Below are 19,983 nucleotides of genomic sequence, written 5' to 3'. Positions count from 1 at the left end.
AATTGTCAGTGTAAGGTCAATTTATCTAAAACATATACTTTCTTTTAGGATCCTTTAAAAATGTTCTAGAACATTACCAACAGATTTATTAGAGATCCATCTTCTTCTCACTGGTCCATTTCCCCCTTTTAAATTCAACTGTATTTCTTAGATAGTCTGCAAATATTAACAAGGGTAGATTGTAGACTAAAGTATGCAGAAAAAATCCTTTGAATTAAGTATTTCTTCTATGACAGCTGACAACACAAACTGTGAAAAAATTCACAAGTGTTTACAGAAAATGTGCAAATTATCCAAAGAAATTTGCATTTTCCCTAGGGCTTTTAAGCTGCTATATAGAATGTAAAGAAATAATGTATCTAAACTGACTAAAAGAAATAGATTTTAAAAAGCCCTCTGTCTTATTGTATTGCATCTTGGTAGCATAAATAACACAAAGGAAGTGTGAAATCAGAACACATGGGACAAATATGCTGATGTAACTTTGGGAGCATCATTAAAAATGAATCTGGTAAAACACCACAGGCATTCAGATCTTTCCATAAAATTATGCTTCTCAAGAGATTCCTTGAAAACTAGGCTTGGCAATTCATTTTTAAATCTCCAGCTATCATTCATCTTGGGATTATCTCAAATAAGAACTCCCAACATCATTCTTATCATTACCAACATAGGCTTGAATGAAAGGCATGTATTATAGAACTCAGGAAGATATAACTGCAGAGGGAAGAACAAACATAATATGTCGCACCATCAACACAAGAAGGAGCTGCTCGGGTGGTACCAGCTACCTGCCCAGGAAAGCAGGAGCATTTGACTGTCTGTGATCTTTCTTCTATCTTGTTCTTATTACAACAACGGTGGAGAGCCACCACTTCACAAGTTCCAGTTTTAACATGATGAGCTGTGAAAACAAGAAGATGACAACAGTGATGACATTTCTGTATAGATGCAGTACAATTCTTTTGTAGCAGAAAATTGCCAGACTGGATATCCTTTGCAATGCAGACTTATATGAGAGTTCCTCTGTGTAGAAGAGAACTTATCTTGTTCCCTAGATAGAGATATTAGTCCTTTATAGCCAATTGGCCATGCTGGCAGGGGCTGATGGGAATTGTAGTCCATGAACATCTGGAGTGGCACAGGTTTGCAACCACGGGCGTAGAACATAGTAGTTGTCCAAGTGCAGGACTGATAAATTGCAAGAAGACTAGAGAAGTAGCCAGAAGGAAACTAGATTCAATTTTGGTGTATAATCTTTTTCCTTGGGACTCAGAACTTCATATGACCTTTGCAGTTTAATTCTAAGCATTTACGCCTTTCAAGCCTATTGACTTCTAATGTTGTCCTAAACAGTTATACCCATTGACTTCAATGAACTTAGAAGAGTGGAACTTTGCTCAGGATTACACAGTTAGAAAAAAAATTACATGATGGAATAAGAACTAAAGGCACTGCCATGTATCCAACCATATTCTGAAAACTGAATGGAATTAAATGAGATTGGTGATTTACAGCACTTCTCTTTCCTAAAAAATTCAGGGTTACATCAGATGGCAATCATAAGGGAGAATAAGTGCAACTGATGGCAATTGCTGCCTCCTTATAAGAAATATTAGAGCACATAAGTTTCCTTAACATCATGGTTGAATACAGGCCACTGTAAAGGTTGGGAAACAATATTTTGTTTCAGAATATATTGACATGTGTTTTTATACCAAGAATATAGAATCTTTCATAATGTGAAAGTTTATAAAAGAAACAATAATTTCTTAGTATATTCACATCACCTAACTTTCATTTGCAAATGTATCTTGTGTCTATTTGCACATGAGTACGAATGTAAATGCAATCAGCATTTACATTTGAAATATAAATATGGAGAGGAATGTGCAAACTTTTGATATACAAAGAAAGCCTTTCCTGAAGACATGAGAAATCTCCAGGTTCACTATTCATTTATCAATTATTTTTCCTATAATGATTTTGAAACATATGCTGTAGATGCACTGGTATGGCAAACATCATTTGCTTTATGTTAGAAATATGGAATGAACATTCAATGTGATGAACAGTGTTGAGAGTGGAAAATCAAACATATTTAGACAGTATCGATATTATTTTTAGTTCACAGTGAATGTTAATGAATGTATTTCATGATGCACTGATTGAAACCAATGGTTTATTGGGGGAAAAACTCCATCCAAATCAGAAAAGTTGATTGAATTACAAAATCAAAAACAAAGATGTTAACTTTTAAAAGAAATAAAAGAAAAAGAGCCACTGAGGAGCTGTGCATTAAAATATCTACATAGTTTGACCCTAAAAGTCCAGCATAGTTTTGGAAAGTGGCTTGGTTCAGATACAATTCATAAACAGTTGTAAGAATCAAAATAAGATTTTTCCAGTTACTCAGGCTTATGCTTTAATTTTCCCTTCTTTCTTGTGATTCAAATGTTCTATGTTGACTGTTGTGGATTATATTCTTACTGTTCTTACTGTTATATTCTTACTGAATTTCATGCTGCTAGGCCATAGTGGTGGCGAACCTTTGGCACTCCAGATGTTATGGACTACAATTCCCATCAGCCCCTGCAAGCATGGCCAATTGGTCATGCTGGCAGGGGCTGATGGGAATTGTAGTTCATAACATCTGGAGTGCCAAAGGTTCGCCACCACGGTGAAGATGCAGTTTTGTGTTGAGAACTGCTTTACTATAATTAACTTCAAAGCCACTAGGTTTGCAAGATAGGTTCATTAAATAAATAAATATAAGGAGTGTAAACAAAGCAGGGCTCCAGTGCTCCTCCAACAGGAATTGAGGAACTGTCCTAGAAGTCCTGATAACGTCACAGTGTATGGGACTCTCTTCTGCTCTATTTCCTGTATTGCCATTAGGCAAATGAGTGATCAACTCAGCATCTCCATTCAGTGGGGCCTTGACTTGTGCAATTGAGCCTGAAGCTCTTTCAAAGTTCATTCACTCAGTGCCAAACAGTGATCTGTTTGAACTAGACCTCATGTGTGGCATTCTGCTCATGGTATAAGAACACAAGGATATCTAGCTAAACATGGGTCACTGCTGCTTATGCAGGTACTTCTACTGGGCATTCAAAATCAGACGAGATCAGGCACATACAGGGTGGTATGGCTGTAGGGCATTCAAATTGTTTCTACACTTTTCTATATGCTGAAACATTCTGCCATCTCTGTAACTGCTAAACAAATGATTGCTATCATTTTCTTCAGCATAAAGTACAATATGTTACATCATTTAAAGCAGAATTATAACTAAAATACACAGTATTAAGCTACAGTTTATTTTCTCCTATAGACCGAATTTACCTAAACATGGTAAAAAGCAGAAGTGGCCCAGTGGCATATAAAAGCTGGCCGCAGAAACAAGAGCTTCAAGCTAAGTAGGGCAAGAGAAATAAAATAGCAAACAGATGGGATAAAATTTTAATTAAAAGCCTAGTTGAACAGAACTGTTTTTGCCTGGCTCATTAAAGCATAATAACATGGGCATCAGGTGAGTTTTGAGGGGGAAGGCAGACAGGCAACTTCACTGAAAAGATACTGTCCCTAATCATTGACAACTTCTCTTCTGTGGTCAGGGGCACAAAGAATTCTGCTTGGGGGGAGATCAGTACTAGAAAGTTGAATTGTACACAAGAATGCAGTTCTTTAGGTACCCCAGTCCCAAGGAACTCAAAGCTTTCCAGGTGAGTACCAGTATTTTGAATTGTGACTAGTAAGAAATAAGTAGTCAGTGCAGATCTTTCAATACAAAGGGTGCTAAGTTTTCACTTAGGTGAGTTGAAGGATGACTCACTATCCAGAAACAGATAAATGCTTCAGGCACGAAACATAGGCCGTTTCCGTACGGCCACAATTGGGGTTGGGTCGGCGTATACAATGCCGACCCAACCCCCCCCCGGGACCGTTCGCACGAACGGTCCCAGAAACAGCCAGGAAGACGGCGCCACAGAGCGCCGTCGCCCGGCCGACCTGCCATGTCTGTGGCCGTCCGACACGTCGCCAAGGCCTGGGGACACCCCCCCAGCCCTGCACGAGTGCTCCGGCGTTGCAGGGCAGGGGGCATGTCCCCAGGCCTCGGCGACACACTGGATGGCCACAGACACAGTAGGTGGAGGGCGCCTTCGAGCCGCTGCCATTCGCACGGCAGCGGCTCGAAGCCGCCGTTTTCCGAAAACCTCGCTGGGGAAGTGAGGTCGGAAAATGGCGGCTTCGCGCCGCTCGGGCGGCACGGCTGCGAAGCAGCTGCGCCCCCTGTGCAAACGACTCTCTGGGGATGGCATTTTTGCCGTCCCCAGGGTGCCGTATATGGCCCGTGTGGAAAGGGCCATAGAAAGCCACCCCAAGCAGGATGGTTGTGAAGCCCTGCTGAGAAACCTCAGAAACTGCATTGTAAAACACAGATCTCAGCAAACAAAACAGTATAGAGATAACAGAAATGTAAACTTATTGTTGGCTTCTTCCTAGGTTCTTATTTGTATTCTGAGTTGTCTCATTGATGGAAGATTTTGTTTGTCTCCACATTTAATGGTTTTTACACAGCAAAACTAGCTCGTCTAGATATGCCACCATAACACCTTCTAAGCAGAAATCAAATACCACCTACATGCACCAATAAGCATTCAGAATACCAGCTATTTAATATTTTGAGTTGGTTATAAAACACTTTCCAAAATAAATTAATGCTGAAACAAAACTTTTTAAGGCAGCAAATTTCTCATTGAATTGAAACAGTAGGAATGCCTTCTATAGAAAGTTGTGGGTTTCTTCATTAAGAATAGAAAGAATTATCTTTTCCTGTGACCATTATTTAGCCATTAGCAAGAAAGGAAGGGACATTTTTAGGATTTTATGTCAACATAATCAAATTAAATGGAACAGCCATTTAAATTTATAAATTGTACAGAAAAGCATTCCAATGGAAAATGTGAAGAACTGATTAGATGAGAAAATAACCAGCCTTGCTAATAATGGTCACAGGAAAAGATAATTCATTCTATTCTTAATGAAGAAACCCACAACTTTTTATAGAAGGCATTCCTACTGTTTCAATTAAATAAAAATCACTGGCAAAGACATTCTGCTTTTATATGTAATGTGATATTCCCCCTAAGATATGTGGGAATTATAGTTGACTATTGTCTCTCAAATAATTAAGTTCCAGTACCATAAATACAGTTGTATCTGGCATTAGTGTTAAAAGAAATATCCCATACAGATTTCCTATAATAAAGTATACAGTTCCTGCAATGTAAAATACTGTTTAACAGTGCAGTCCTAAACAGAGTTACAGCCTTCTGAATCCACCAATTTCAGTTGACTTAGAAAGCTGTAATTCAGTTTAGGATTGCAGTAGGGTTGAGCATTCAGACACTGTCAAACTGAAAAGTGGGCTGATTTACCTGGCATCGGATCAGGTAGATCAGGGGTAGGGAACCTTTAACACTCAAAGAGCCATTTGGACCCGTTTTCCACGGGAAAAGAAAACACTTGAGCCGCAAATAATTTTTGACATTTAAAATAAATATAACACTATATATATAGGGTTTTTTTAACCTTTTACTCCGCTCATTCTGAGAAGCGCATGGATGCGCCCGCCCTGCTGCCTGCAGGGCGGGCAAGGATGAAGCCAGCGGCTCGGCCTTGCCGGCCGCCAGGAAAGTGCCCACCCCGCTCCAACAGGGCGGGCGAGAGGGGAAGCCCGCAGCGCAGCCCAGCCGACTGTGGGCAGTTGGTGCAGGGCGGGCAAGGATGGGGCCGGCGGCTCGGCTTGTGGAGCCACAGTGCAAGGGCAGAAGAGCCACATGCGGCTCTTGAGCCGCAGGTTCCCTACGCCTGAGGTAGATTATATCAGAAGCAATCAAAACTTCCCCCAATAACTCCTGGTTCTCTTAACATCATGAATTAATTGTTGGTAATTTAACAGAGCCTGTCTGTCCATTTGTAAAAGATTTCTCCCCATCCAATGGAAAACAGCATTTCTCCCAGCTAATCATAGCTTCAAAACAGATCAGTTGAGTCTCCTTGGTCAGTTATAGTCTTTTGTGGAATGGGGGTAAATTTTAAACTACAGCCATTCGTTACATTGGCCATTTCATGCTGCCTGTATATATTCTACCCATTATAATGTACCTGAGGTTTCTTGCATTTTGGAAAAGATGCCTTGTTTAGATTATGCTAGATTTGACTACATAAGGTTGCTTCACAGTGAATTTGGGAGATGTATTATTTTCATTTTTGTGTGGGGTTCTGTGCAGTTTCATATATGGTCAAGCCCTAAATCAGCATGTTATTATTCCATAACTATTGATTTTGGCAGGAATTTTTTTCAGATATGCTGAATGTTTGCTTTGTTCATACTGATTGACATGGAAAGTGAATGTAGGTTATCTTTTCTCTACACTTCAGCAATTTCAATATGTCACATCAGTCTCAGCGTGTCACACTACAAAGCAATGATATGAATGAATAGTCCTGCAATATTTTTAAAGCCTTGTTGCATATTTAGATATATCATGTTTTTTCCGTAATAAATTCTATGATCCAGTGTAAGCTGAAAGTCAAGACAAGACTATAAGCAAAGTTCTTTTTAGTAAATGTCAACTAAACATTACAGAAAGAAAATATAAAATAATATTGTTAGTTACATTTATTATTTCAAAAGTAGTCTCCCATTTTCAAGGTTCCAACACTAAGATGCCCAACTCTACACTTTTATTTTCCTTTTGTATTTGCAAGAATGCAAACCATCTTTCCCTCATGGGTCTGAATCATATCCTGCTTCAAATTAAATTTTCATTCACAGTACTGTTCACTTTCCTATCCAATGCCTAATTAAAATGAACAATGTTCCTCATGTTATATAATTGTACAAAGAAACTTCTATCTGTAGTACATTAATATTGATGTGATGCCACCCTCAAACATTTATCATGAAGTTACAGTTATTCAGTGCTTCTCAAAGTAATCACATAAGAAATCGATCTTTCACTGTATATTGAAACCTTTATATTTTATCTATGCTGCAAGACATCTAGAGCTCAGAAAGGAAGAAAGGAAGCTAATACATGTTTTAAGTAAATATAAATGAAATAATAAAACAAAAAAAACAGCACCCTTGTGCAGACTATTTCAGAAAATCTCTATTTCTGTGGGAGATCTGACACACTCAAGCAGACAGCTTTTTAATAAAGCAATTTTAGTATTAGAAAGCACAATGCTGCTTTTTAGTTTGGTTACCTTTATGTGTATGCCAAGTACCATCAAGTCGCTTCTAACTTATGGTGACCCTATGGATTAATTATCTCTAAAACATTCTATCATTAACAGCCTTGTTCAGTTTTGCAAACTGAGGGCTGTGGCTTCTTTGACTCTGTCAAGCTGTCTCATGTTGGGTTCTCTTCTCTCCTCTTTTCCTGCTGCCTTCAACTTTTCCAAGCATTGTTGTCTTTTCCAGTGATTCATCTTCTCATAGGCCATTTCTGCCCAGCCCAAATATCAGGCTGTGGGGTGGGTGCTGGACAATCCAGCCGTTCCGAAAGGGTCATGTGTTTGGTACGGAAGTTTGTGTTGTTATGCCTGAATAATAACATCTCTTTTAAAGCCACTTTTCTTCCAGGCACCACCAACAGTATTGCTGATGCTTTGTCTCACTGGCAGGAAGACCATTTCTGCACCTTAGCCCCCGAGGCCAACCAGCGGCCAGATGCATTCCAGAACACCTGTGGAATCTTGGCAGTGGATGATTATGGAAGGGGTCCTTCAGTCCTTAGCACCAGCAAGCCAGCACTCTGACAATGGGACAGTGGGTTCCTTTTTTAACTTTGCCTTACCCCGATGCCTGTTGGCTTACCCTAGGATTCCCGAGGGTCTTCTGCTCCAGTATCTAGCTCACCTGAAGGCACAGGGTTTCACACCTTGGATTCCATGTGTCCATTTATTAGCTCTTTCCTTTTTGTAAAACGATAGGGATCCCTGATCCAAATGATTCCTTTTTAGCCCACAGAGCAGTAGTGGGTTGGTGCAGGTCCTCCCCACGGCCTCAGGCTAGCCATTGGCCTATCACCAGAGAGATGTTAAACTCTTTACTGGCCATGTTCAGGTGGGTCTGTTCTTCCCAGTTTGAAGGAATACTTTTCCATGCAGCTTTCAGGTTGGCCTTTTTTGACACCTTTCGTTGAAGTGAGTTAGATCGAATCCCCACTACCGTCTTAACCAGGTTTTAGAACACAAACTAACCAGGTTTGAGGGACGACCTCCCCGGTCGAATCCCCACTACCGTCTTAGCCAGGTTTCAGAACACAAACAACCTCAAACCTGGTTAGTTTGTGTTCTGAAACCTGGCTAAGACAGTAGTGGGGATTCGATCGGGGAGGTCGTCCCTCAAACCTTGTTAGTTTGTGTTCTGAAACCTGGCTAAGATGGTAGTGGGGATTCGACCTTAGTGGCACCATCCAAAACATCAAGTGGGACCCGAGCTGTCCAGTTTACCAATGTCACAGCATGCAATGGTGGTCTTTCTATTTGGCTATGCAGCTCAGAAACCCAATTTTTTCTCCTGCCATCCTCTTTTGGTTCCCCTTTCCCAGTTGTTGAGATTTCAGTGTACCTGGCACAACGACCAGCAATACCAGGCCCATCCTTATTAACAGGGATGGGTCGTCCTTGTCGTAGTTTCAGTTTGTATTGGTGCTACGGCAATGCTTGACGGCCTTGGGTTTTCCAGCCCAGGAATTTGGCTTGCATTCATTCCACATTGGGGCAGTTGTATCAGCAGCAGAGGATGGCCTTTCTCCAGAGCAAATTTGGGCAGTTGGCCATTGGCACTCCTTAGCCTGTAGAGCGTATGTACAGCCACATCTCACACTTTGATTTTTTCCCCCTTTAGTTTCATTGTGCCAGCAGACCTGCATGTGGATATTAGGTCACAGCATTTTACATTGGGCCAGCGTGTATGCTGCGGAATCCAAATGGGGCTCGAACTGAGGACTGGATTCCTCCGTTATAATATGCTGGCTCGGCCACCGGGAATGAAGTGGGATGCCTTGCTGCCACTGGTTTGGGATGCAGTTTTCTGATTTGGGTCACCTCATGCCATAATCATCCAGATGGGGAAAAATGACATCCAGGCACAGAAGAGCATTCTGCTGGCATGCCAGATTACTACAGATGACTTACACAAATTGCATCAGTGGCTGCCATCAGCAAGGTTGTTCTGGTCTTATCTGGTCTTATCTTAGAAGGCAAACATGGCGGGATGCCAGAACTCCATGTAAAGTAGACTGGGCCAGGCAGACAGTCTGCAAGGCTGCAGCTCGGGTGGTACAAGAGTTGGGCAGTGAGGTTATACCACAATTTGAAATCTCTCATTGCCTAGCTGCATATTTTATGCTCTGACGGGGTACATCTCTCAGAGTGGGGCATAGATATGTGGCTGAATGCCATAAGGCATGCACTGATTCAGTGGCTGAGCACTTAGGAAGCTGTGGTGCAAGCTGGTTTTTCCAGCTTAATGGTGGGTCTGGGCATAGGGGCATATCCTTTTCAGGGAGGTGGAGCTTGCACACTGGATCTCTCCTCAGCTGGGGGCCTCTAGGAGGTCTATGGGGGTGGGCTAAGTAACACAAGCCATGGAGGCTCTGTTTAGGAGCCCACTACTCCTGGCAGAAAGGTGTCTCACCTAATCAGCCGGCGCTCAGGTGGCACCTAGTAACTTGCTGGCCCATTCCCCTACACTGGGATTGGGGACAGTGCCGGGTTCAGCAGGCTTGCTGCCCAGCTTTCTTCTTTAATAAATGGGCTGTGGCCAAGTTCATTCCAATTGGAGCTGTCTTTTCGTGTTATTGAGTTAAGCGAGCTTTTTGACAAGTTAAGTACACTAATGATGGGCTTGTCACCCCCAAGATCCCAACAGAAAGAGGGGTAAACAGGGGTGTGTATTGGTTCCCACACTATTTAACCTGTTTCTTAATGATCTGTCCCCTACCCTGCAAAATGTAGACTCTCACTGTTCTACTATCAGGAACATGAGAGTCCCTATCTTATTCTACATAGATGATATGATCTTGCTCTCTCGCACTAGAATTGCTCTTAAGCGTCTTTTCTCGTGCTGTGCTGATTACTGCAACATCAACAACCTGACTCTCAATTATGCTAAGTCCAAGATCATGCCTTTTATTAGCACATGGCGTCCTTCAAGATGGGTCCTCAATGGTGTGGCCCTAGAGCAGGTTAAGTTATTTAAATACCTGGGCCTGAATTACCATTTTAACCCAGGATGGTTTGCCCAGGAATAAAGCCACAGTAACTAGTAAAACTACTACAATGGCAATTCTACGGTTCTTTTACAGAAAAGGACACAAGTATCTCCTGGCAGCATTAAAAGTTTTTAATGCCCACAATTTCTCTATGGCATTCCACTCTGGATCTAGGCATGGAACCAGGACATTGATTGTATTCAGTCTAATTTCCTCTCTAAAGCACTTGGCTTGCCTCATTCAGTGCCCTATGCTGCTCTATGTCTGGAAACTGGACAGCATCTACTTGAAACCAGGACCTGGTGCCTCACCTTTAAATACTGGACCCGCTTCTGTTCACCTGTGAGAGCAAGAGTCTTTCATATCAGGCCCTAACTATACTGCATTCCTCAGAATGGTGGACCCATATTGAGGGCCAACTAGGAAGGATGGGACTTCCAGTAGACTCCTTAGTTATACTGTCCTGTAATGAAGTGTTCAGCAGAATCAGAGACAGACTCTATGATTTAGAATACCAGAGTCTGAGTGATCAGGCTAGTAGATTCTGCTCACCTTTGTATCTTGGCATTTCTTTGGGGAAAACAAATATATCCAACTATTTATATCTACTTCCTGAACCCAAACTGTGATGTGCAATCTCCTTGGCAAGATGTAATATCATGCCATCTTCCCTGAGATCTGGTAGGGAGATGAAAATACCATGCCATGAAACGTGTTGCATTTGTAACATGAACTGTGAAGAGTCAGTTCATCATATCCTGCACCATTGTCCTTTATGTAATGCAGCTAGGAGGAAATGCTTGGCTCCTCTGTTGACTGACAACAGCATTCTCACAGACCAACTTCCTTCTGGACAATTGCTCAAAATAAGTCTTAGAGTTGACCGCCAGGTTCCTATGTGTTGTAATTGTAAGGAGCTCTTAACGTAACCTTTGAAACATTTTGTTCTGTTTTTAAACCATCATTTTAGAGGATTTTTAATACAGATCCCTATTTTGTTATATGTTCTTTTATACATTTGTATTTTTAAAGCATGTATTATTGATGCTATCTGGATGCCATTAAAGGTTTCAGTTCAGTTCAGTCAGGCTAAATTAGAGCTGCAGTAACTGTTTGTTACTGTTGTAGTCCCTTGTCAATTTCCTCCCACAAAAAAGCAACTTGTCAATTTCACTTGCTCCTAACAGCAGGCACAGTGTATCTTTCCTTTAACATTACATTCTCAATTCAAGGTGAAACTGAAAAATCTTTAACTATTGATCTGGCTTGTTTCTGTGCCCTAAAGTTACATCACTAATGCAATATGACAAAGAATATTTTAAAAATTCTTTAAAAAACAGAGGATGAGGGGAACATGAAAATGTTTAAAAGGGAGGATGTGTGGCTACACAGGGAATAGGAAAGGGCCAGGTGTTTGTTGGGGCGAAGAAATAATGATTCAGCATGATCACAAACTCAAAGCTGGCTCAGAAACAGATCAGAAAACAAAAAAATGCAGTAAAATGCTCTGGAAAACAGTGGAGGAAAAACGAAGGAAAAATGTTTCCAAAATCAAGCAGAGGATTGGGGGGTTGCAGAATTTTAAGGGAAAATGTAGCATTTGGTGGCAGGCTACATTTGACTAATGATGGAAAGACCTTCGTCCTGGTGGGTGAAGGATAGCAAGAAGAGTTCCTATGGCATACTGTGTATTGGTAACCTTTTACATAAATAGCTAATGAATAGTTTACCATGGCCAAGTTGCCAAAGTTTACCACCCTATGGCATGAATAAATCTAATTCATCAGCTTGCCTGCCAACCACCAGATACTACCATCTGTATGGGAAGAGCTCTGGGCCCCTTGGCAAAAAAAAAACCCCTAGGAAATCTGTATCATAATTGCATTTCCAGGATAGAAAATCACTGACTAATTGAAAATACTCAGATATCATACTCCAAACGTACCATAAAAATAAACTTTAGGATGAATTATCTAAGTTAAGGGGAAAGGAGGGAAATATGGTGGAATAATAGGAAAAAACTGAACGTAAGAACTAGCCTGCTGGATCAGATCAGAGTCCATCTAGTCCAGCACTCTGCTACTCACAGTGGCCAACCAGGTGCCTTTGGGAGTTCACATGCAGGATGTGAAAGCAATGGCCTTCCGCTGCTGCTGCTCCTGAGCACTTGGTCTGCTAAGGCATTTGCAATCTCAGATCAAGGAGGATCAAGATTGGTAGCCATACATTGTCTTCTCCTCCATAAATCTGTCCAAGCCCTTTTTAAAGCTATCCAGGTTAGAGCCATCACCACCTCCTGTGGCAGCATATTCCAAACACCAATCACACGTTGCGTGAAGAAGTGTTTCCTTTTATTAGTCCTAATACTTCCCCCCAGCATTTTCAATGAATGCCCCCTGGTTCTAGCATTGTGAGAAAGAGAGAAAAATTTCTCTCTGTCTTTTCTACCCATGCATAATTTTATAGACTTCAATCATATCCCCCCTCAGACGTCTCCTCTCCAAACTAAAGAGCTCCAAAAGCTGCAGCCTCTCCTCATAAGGAAAGTGCTCTAATCCTTCAATCATCCTCGTTGCCCTTCTCTGCACTTTTTCTATCTCTTCGATATCCTTTTTGAGATGTGGCGACCAGAACTGAACACAGTACTCCAAGTGCGGTCGCACCACGGCTTTATATAAGGGCATGACAATCCTTGCAGTTGGATTCAACTCCTTTCCTAATTATCCCCAGCATAGAGTTTGCCTTTTTCACAGCAGCCATGCATTGAGTTGACATTCCCATGGAACTATCAACTAAGACGCCCAAATCCCTTTCCTGGTCTGTGACTGATAGCTCTGACCCCTGTAGCGTGTATGTGAAGTTTGGATTTTTTTGCCCCTATGTGCATCACTTTGCATTTTGCTACATTAAACTGCATCGCGTGTCTCCACCAGTCACGAATACGGGGCCGGGGGGGGGGGGCGGTGTGGCGCTGTTCATCCATGATTCCATTCCCTTTAGGGCTATCCTGATCCCAGAGATTACAGGCATGGAGTATGTTGGCCTAGAGTGGTTGGCTCCGGAGAGGTTGGCCGTCCCCTTGGTGTACCGGTCGCCTAGTGCACCGGGGGACGGTCTGCTGCGGCTGCTGGAGGTGGTGGCCGACTGGGCGTTGAGGTTCCCCAGACTTATTGTCTTGGGGGAATTTCAACGTCCATGTCGACACCACCTCATGTACGGTGGCTGCGGACCTAGTGTCATCCATGGTGATGCTGGGCCTCTCCTTAATAAACTCCGGCCCCACTCATGAGGCTGGTCACACGCTGGACCTGGTCTTCGGGTCGGGAATCAATATGGTCGTATCCTCTATTGATAGAGTGCCATGGTCTGACCATTATGCCCTGAAGGTCCGGATGGACTTGTCATGCCTCCTATTGTCTAGGCGACGGACTGATTTATGTCCGCCCGCGGAGACTTATGGATCCACTTGGTTTCCTGAATGCTCTGCGGGACCCTGAACCCACTGGCACGCTCGATGAGCAAGTGGAAGACTGGAATGCCCGGCTTTCCGATGCCATTGAGGTCGTTGCCACCCCCCCGGCGTCCTCTGCGCCCCCGTTCTCGGCTAGCTCCGTGGTATACCAAGGAGCTACGCCATATGAAAAGGGAGCTCAGACGGCTAGAGCGAGTGTGGAAGAAATCTCGTGACGGAGCTGCACGAACATCTTATAGGATGTTTATGAAAGCCTATGAGATGGCGACGAAGGAGGCAAAGAGAGCTTTCTTCTCCTCTTCTCTCGCATCTGCTAGCTCTCGCCCGGCTCAATTGTTTCGTTTGGTTCAGTCTTTGACCTCATTATCTAGAGGTTCTACAAATTCTCAATTGGCGATCGCCTGTGAGGCATTTATGAGCTTTTTTGCAGATAAAGTCACGTCGCTCCGCCAAGACGTTGACTACAATTAGCAAACGTCGCTCCTACAAGACGTTGACTACAATTAGCAAACTGGAGGCTCCCTTGCCATCTTCTGGCCCTTGTTTGGCCCAGTTTTCCCTGCTCTCCGAAGCCCATGTTGACAGGGTCCTGGCTGCTGTTAGATCTACTACCTGTCCTCTGGATCCGTGCCCCTCCTGAAGAAAGCTTATTGTAAAAGCTTAAGCCAGGGGAGCTTACTAATTCCCACCTGTTGAAAATCATCAATGGCTCCCTTGAGCAAAGCGGCAGACTTTCCGGGTGGGTTCGAAGAGGAGGCAGTGGTCTGCCCACTCTTGAGAAAAGACCATGCGTTAGATCCAGCAGATCTGGCCAATTACCGACCCGTTTCGAGGAATCTTTTCGGTTTTCACTGGGGAAGGTAATTGAGAGAGTGTTGTTGGAGCAGCTTCAGGGCTTTCTGGAGGACACACGGGCTTTCGATCCCTTCCAGTCTGGCTTCCGTGCTGGGCATGGGACGGAGACTGTCCTCGTCGCTGTCACAGATATGCTCCACATACAACTTGACCGAGGCGGATTGGCGCTGCTGGTATTATTGGATCTTACCGCAGCGTTTGATATGGTTGATCACGACCTTTTGGCCCACCGCCTGGCCGCTTCCGGAGTGCGGGGCACTGTCCTTCAGTGGATTGTCTCGTTTCTCCGGGACCAGAGTCAGCAAGTGTGGTGCGGGGATCAAGCCTCCCAGAAGTGCCCGCTTCATTGCGGTGTGCCTCAGGGAGCGCTGTTGTCCCCGCTGTTGTTTAACATCTACATGCGACCCCTTGCTCAGTTGGTGCGGAGCTTTGGGCTGATCTGTCACCAGTACGCTGATGACACTCAGCTCATTCTGTTGATGGAGGGGGGGCAGTCATCGCCCCAGCAGCTCTACAGCACTGTTTGGAGGCGGTTGCTGGATGGTTACAACAGAGCAGGTTAAAACTGAATCCATCAAAGATGGAGATCCTCTGGCTGGGCCGCAGGGGGAAGGTGGGGGATTTCCAACCGCCGGAGTGGGAGGGGGCTTTATTGGCACCGGCCTCCTCTGTTCGCAGCCTGGGGGTCCACCTGGATTCATCTCTTTCAATGGAGACCCAGCTGGCCCATATAACCCGGGTTGCGTTTTTCCATCTTCGACAGGCCCGGCGGTTGGCCCCTTTCCTCTCCCAGGTGGATCTTGCCACTGTGATCCATGCAACGGTCACCTCTAGGTTAGACTATTGTAACTCGCTCTATGCGGGCCTCCCCTTACGTCTGCTTCGGAAGCTGAAGCTGGTCCAGCATGCGGCGGCGCGTGTTCTCACAGGTGGTGCCTTTAGAGAACATATCCAACCTGTGCTGCACCGCCTGCACTGGCTTCCAGTTGAGTTCCGAATCATTCATAAGGTATGGGTGCTTACCTTTAAGTCCTTACGCGGCCTGGGACCTTCATACCTTCGGGACCGTCTTACCCCATATGTCCCTACACGGCCTCTACGTTGGTTAGAGGCCAATTTACTGGTGGTCCCTGGCCCCTCGATGATGCGGCTGGCCTCTACCCAGGCCAGGGCTTTTACAGCCCTGGCCCCTGTCTGGTGGAACACGCTACCACCAACTATCCGGGCCCTGCGGGATCTTGGAGAGTTCCGCAGGGCCTGTAAGACTGAATTGTTCCACCGGGCGTTTGGAGGGGCCGGCCACTGATGCCCCCTCCCCTTTCCCCCTCCTTTTCTTTACATTCTGGGTTTTCTGCTTCTCTGTTTTATTTTCCAGGGTGGATCTATGAAGTTCTGTTTTTATGATTGGATGCCAATATAACATTATTGATTGTTGTTTTAATGAAAGTTTTATTGTAACTTTGTTTTATTGTGTTGTTCACCGCCCAGAGCCCTTCGGGGGAGGGGCAGTATATAAAACCAATTATAAATAAATAAATAAATAAATTTGCCATTTCTTAGCCCACTCACCTAATTTATCAAGGTCCGCTTGGAGCTCTTCGTAATCCTTTGCGGTTCTCACCACCCTACATAACTTGGTATCATCTGCAAACTTAGCCATCACGCTACCCACCCCTACTTCCAGGTCATTTATGAATAGGTTAAAGAGCTCTGGTCCCAAAACAGATCCTTGGGGGACACCACTCCCTACATCTCTTCATTGTGAGAACTTCCCATTTATACCCACCCTTTGTTTCCTGTTCCTCAACCAGTTTTTAATCCATGGGAGGACTTCCCCTCTTATTCCTTCATTGCTGAGTTTTCTCAGCAGTCTCCGGTGAGGAACTTTGTCAAAAGCCTTTTGGAAATCCAAGTAGACAATGTCCACTGGTTCCCCCTTATCCACATTCCTGTTTACACCCTCAAAGAACTCTAGTAAGTTTGTAAGACAGGACTTGCCTCTGCAAAAGCCATGCTGACTCTTCCTCTTGCTTTTCTACGTGTTTTATAATGTTATATTTAATGATAGATTCTACTAATTTACCAGGAACAGTTGTCAAACTGACTGGCCTGTAATTTCCTGGGGCCCCCCTAGACCCTTTCTTAAAGAGTCGTGTGACATTGGCCATTTTCCACTCTTTAGGGATGGAGGCAGATTTCAGGGATAAGTTGCATATTAAAGTGAGAACATCAGCAATTTCATGCTTGAGCTCTTTAAGAACTCTTGGATGAATGCAGTCTGGGCCAGGGGATTTGATAGCATTTAGTTTATCAATGGCTGCCAGAACTTCTTCCTTGTCTACCACTATCTTCACTAGTTCCTCGGATTCACCTCCTAAGAGGTGACTCTTAAGAGGTGAATCACCTCCTAACTGGTTCAAGTTCATCTATGCATGCAAATTTTGAATGGAAAATCTACCAGCTGAAAATCAGAATTTATTTGTTTGTTGGTTTGTTTACTTACTTCGTTTATATTCCTGCATTCCTGCATACCCAGATATCATTCTCCAAATAAAAATAGACTTTGGGTTGAATTATCTGTTAAGGAGAAAGGGGGAAATATGCAAGAATAATAGGAAAAAATGGCTCAGTTTTATCTGGCTATGCAAACTTTTGAATGCACAAATCCACCAGCTGGAAATAAGAATTTATCTATTTACTCCATTTATATCCCTGCATCTCTTACGTTCACTAATTAGTGTCTAAAACTTGATATTTAGGCATCACTTTATAGAAAATAATACAACTTACTCTTTTGAAAGGGTTAATAAAATGATTTTTAAATTTCCTTGCCACAGCCCAGGAGTGAAATGAGATAGAGCAGGGCACAGCCTTAAAGAGAGAAGCAGTCCTATATCAGGGCTCAGAAAAGAGCCATGTGGGGCAGCAACTGCAAGGGTGCCATTGTCAGAAGGGAAGCCTGTCAGAATTAGCTCCTTGTGAAGCAGAGGACTTCTCTGGGGTAAAGGCATCCTTGAGAAGAAAGTCTCACTTGATAGGAGCAGCAGGGAAATGGGAACTAGGAGGGGTCAGAGCAAGGAGGATAAAAGGTCCCAGCAGAGGGAGGTGAGAAGGCAGTTGACTGAAGGCTGTGAGAGAGCTATGGATATGTAGTCAGAGGGGGGCACGTCTTTACAGACAGCAAGGTGCCACACTTCTGCAGTGTCAGAAGCTGGCATTCCTGCCCCTAAGGGCAGCCAGTAGATATAGGTCACTCCTGACCCAGGCAGATGGGCTACCCCCTGGCTTAACCCTGGAGGAAGGAGTGGCAAGACCTGGGAGGGGAACGCAGATGGAGAAAGGAGCTCTGGCAGCATGGTGAAGGTAAGGAGGCATGAGCTGGGTGAGCCACACAGGATGATGGAGGAGGAATTATTTATACTATACCTTTCTCTCCTGTAAGGAGACACAAGGTGGCTTACAAGCTCCTTTCCCTTCCTCTCCCCACAACAGACAACTTGTGAGGTAGGTGGGGTTGAGAGAGTTCTGAAGAACTGTGACTAGTCAAAGGTCACCCAGCAGGAATGTAAGAGTGAGGAAACACATCTGGTTCACCAGATAAGCCTCTGCCACTCAGGTGGAAGAGTGTGGAATCAAACCCGGTTTCTCCAAGCTGTCTTCAGGTTTGAATATAAAAATGGCACAACTGTTTTTCTTTTCATCAATATTCCAGCAGACAGGCTGCAACTTTATGAGCTAAATGATACAAATTCATAGGCACCATGCCATGCCCCCACAGAGGCATGTTATTTCCCCATTAAGATTCAGTTTCCCCATTAAGATTCAGTTTCCCCATAGCATGGTTTTAGTTCATTGTTAAGTCTTCTAAGGGAGGGTATTTTAGTTAGCCCCTGTTCCTTTAGGACATTTCCCAATAGGCAGTTTCCTTTCTTTACCCAGAAATCCCCTGTTTTAGTTCTAGCCAGTCAGTCTAAGAGAGGTGCTAAGGGTAGTTGGAGACCAGAATATTCGTGACATCCATATTATTATATGGTGGTCCATGGAGCACGTTAAGTTTAACAGCAGTTAGAACATGACAAAGACTGAAAGAATTGAAAGGAAGCAAGACACAGTGAACTTTCTTGAAAGCAGCCCAGAGAAGACACAGTCTGCAGCTTCAAACATGCTCAAGACAAGCAAGTACTCTGACTTAGATAGACCCAAGGGAGAAGTTAGGCTCTTGTTTCTCTCAAGTAATAAACCTATTGTAAGAACTGCTGGACCTGGCTTGTGTCTCCCTCATGCTGTCTAGCCAAGTACAGGGCACCAAAAATAGATTCACTTGGGGGGCAGAACACAACATGTTCCATGAATATCTTCCATGAATATTCTCGTATTTAAAAATGTATTCTGAATGAAAACAGCATATTATCTTGACATGTTTTCAGATATGGGAAAACACAGTTCTGTATCTTGACACAAATGGAAAAATTAATTGCAATGTAGCCCAATTGTGCAATTTTTATGTATTTGCATGCATTTATTGCACAGTGTCCAAGCTGATCGGTACCTCCAACATTTTCTTCCAAAATGACTGATATATGGCCAGTTGGCTAGGCAGTGAAAAGACAGGGTTGTGAGAGGTCAGAGGAAAGGTTTTCTTTTTTGAAAATGAACACCACTTATGATTCTTATGTTGCTTCCAATGCTTCAGACATTTAAAAAAAACTTTATCCACAGGAGATTAAAGTACATGTTCCCAGTGCAATATGTCAGTTCTCCCTGTGTGGATGCACAATGTGCATCTCTCCTCTTAGAATGAGACTCAGAAGTTTGATTGGGAGGATTAGCTATAATCATATGATGCAAATATCAGCTTTAAACTTCCATTTTCTTGCATTAGCTTGGGTCACAGTCTTATCCTTTAACAGTAAGCTGCTGTAACTTTCAACTGCAAGGCAAACATTATGCTGTAGTTATTCATACAGATTTGCTGAAACAATATAATAGAGGATAGAAAAAACTTTGCTGTCAGTCAAGATCAAATTTACAGGGGTTTTTTGTCTCTCCCATTTGCCACCAATCATGCTGCCCTTAAGTGCATATTTTCTTAGATGCTGTACATGGGAGCAACACACATAAATCATGGTCTACCTAAAAGTCAATACATTTATTTGTCTGAAGTTATAAACTAAAAGGGAACCAAATTGGCTTTTTTGTGGGTGGGCTGTTCTTCAACTGACATTTATGAACTTCAGCTGTTCCAAGACACTTGCACATTCTACAGTTTTATGTGTGCAGTTAATAGCATCATTTGTACATACTGGTTATGGGTATATCATACGTCTTTGCTCAATGAACTAGCTAGGCATTCTTGCACTT

At 43.3% G+C, this 19,983-nt stretch overlaps 1 protein-coding gene across 3 annotated transcripts in view; it reads right to left on the bottom strand.

Moving 5' to 3' along the window:
• Positions 1-19,983, bottom strand: part of TAFA2 (TAFA chemokine like family member 2) — a 212,760-nt gene that overhangs the window by 28,796 nt on the left and 163,981 nt on the right. For all 3 annotated transcript variants that reach the window (XR_007244883.1, XM_048501577.1, XM_048501578.1), the window contains exon 3: positions 752-904. Coding sequence is in view for 2 of the 3 variants with exons in the window: in XM_048501577.1 (XP_048357534.1) it covers positions 752-904 (153 nt within the window). In the remaining variant the exon portion in view is untranslated. The remainder of the gene's footprint in view (positions 1-751; positions 905-19,983) is intronic.

This window comes from Sphaerodactylus townsendi, linkage group LG06 (assembly GCF_021028975.2).
Source record: "Sphaerodactylus townsendi isolate TG3544 linkage group LG06, MPM_Stown_v2.3, whole genome shotgun sequence".
Classification (NCBI taxonomy): domain Eukaryota; kingdom Metazoa; phylum Chordata; class Lepidosauria; order Squamata; family Sphaerodactylidae; genus Sphaerodactylus; species Sphaerodactylus townsendi.
Note: the sequence above shows the minus strand (reverse complement) of the source record. Positions and strands in the feature narration are given on the sequence as shown.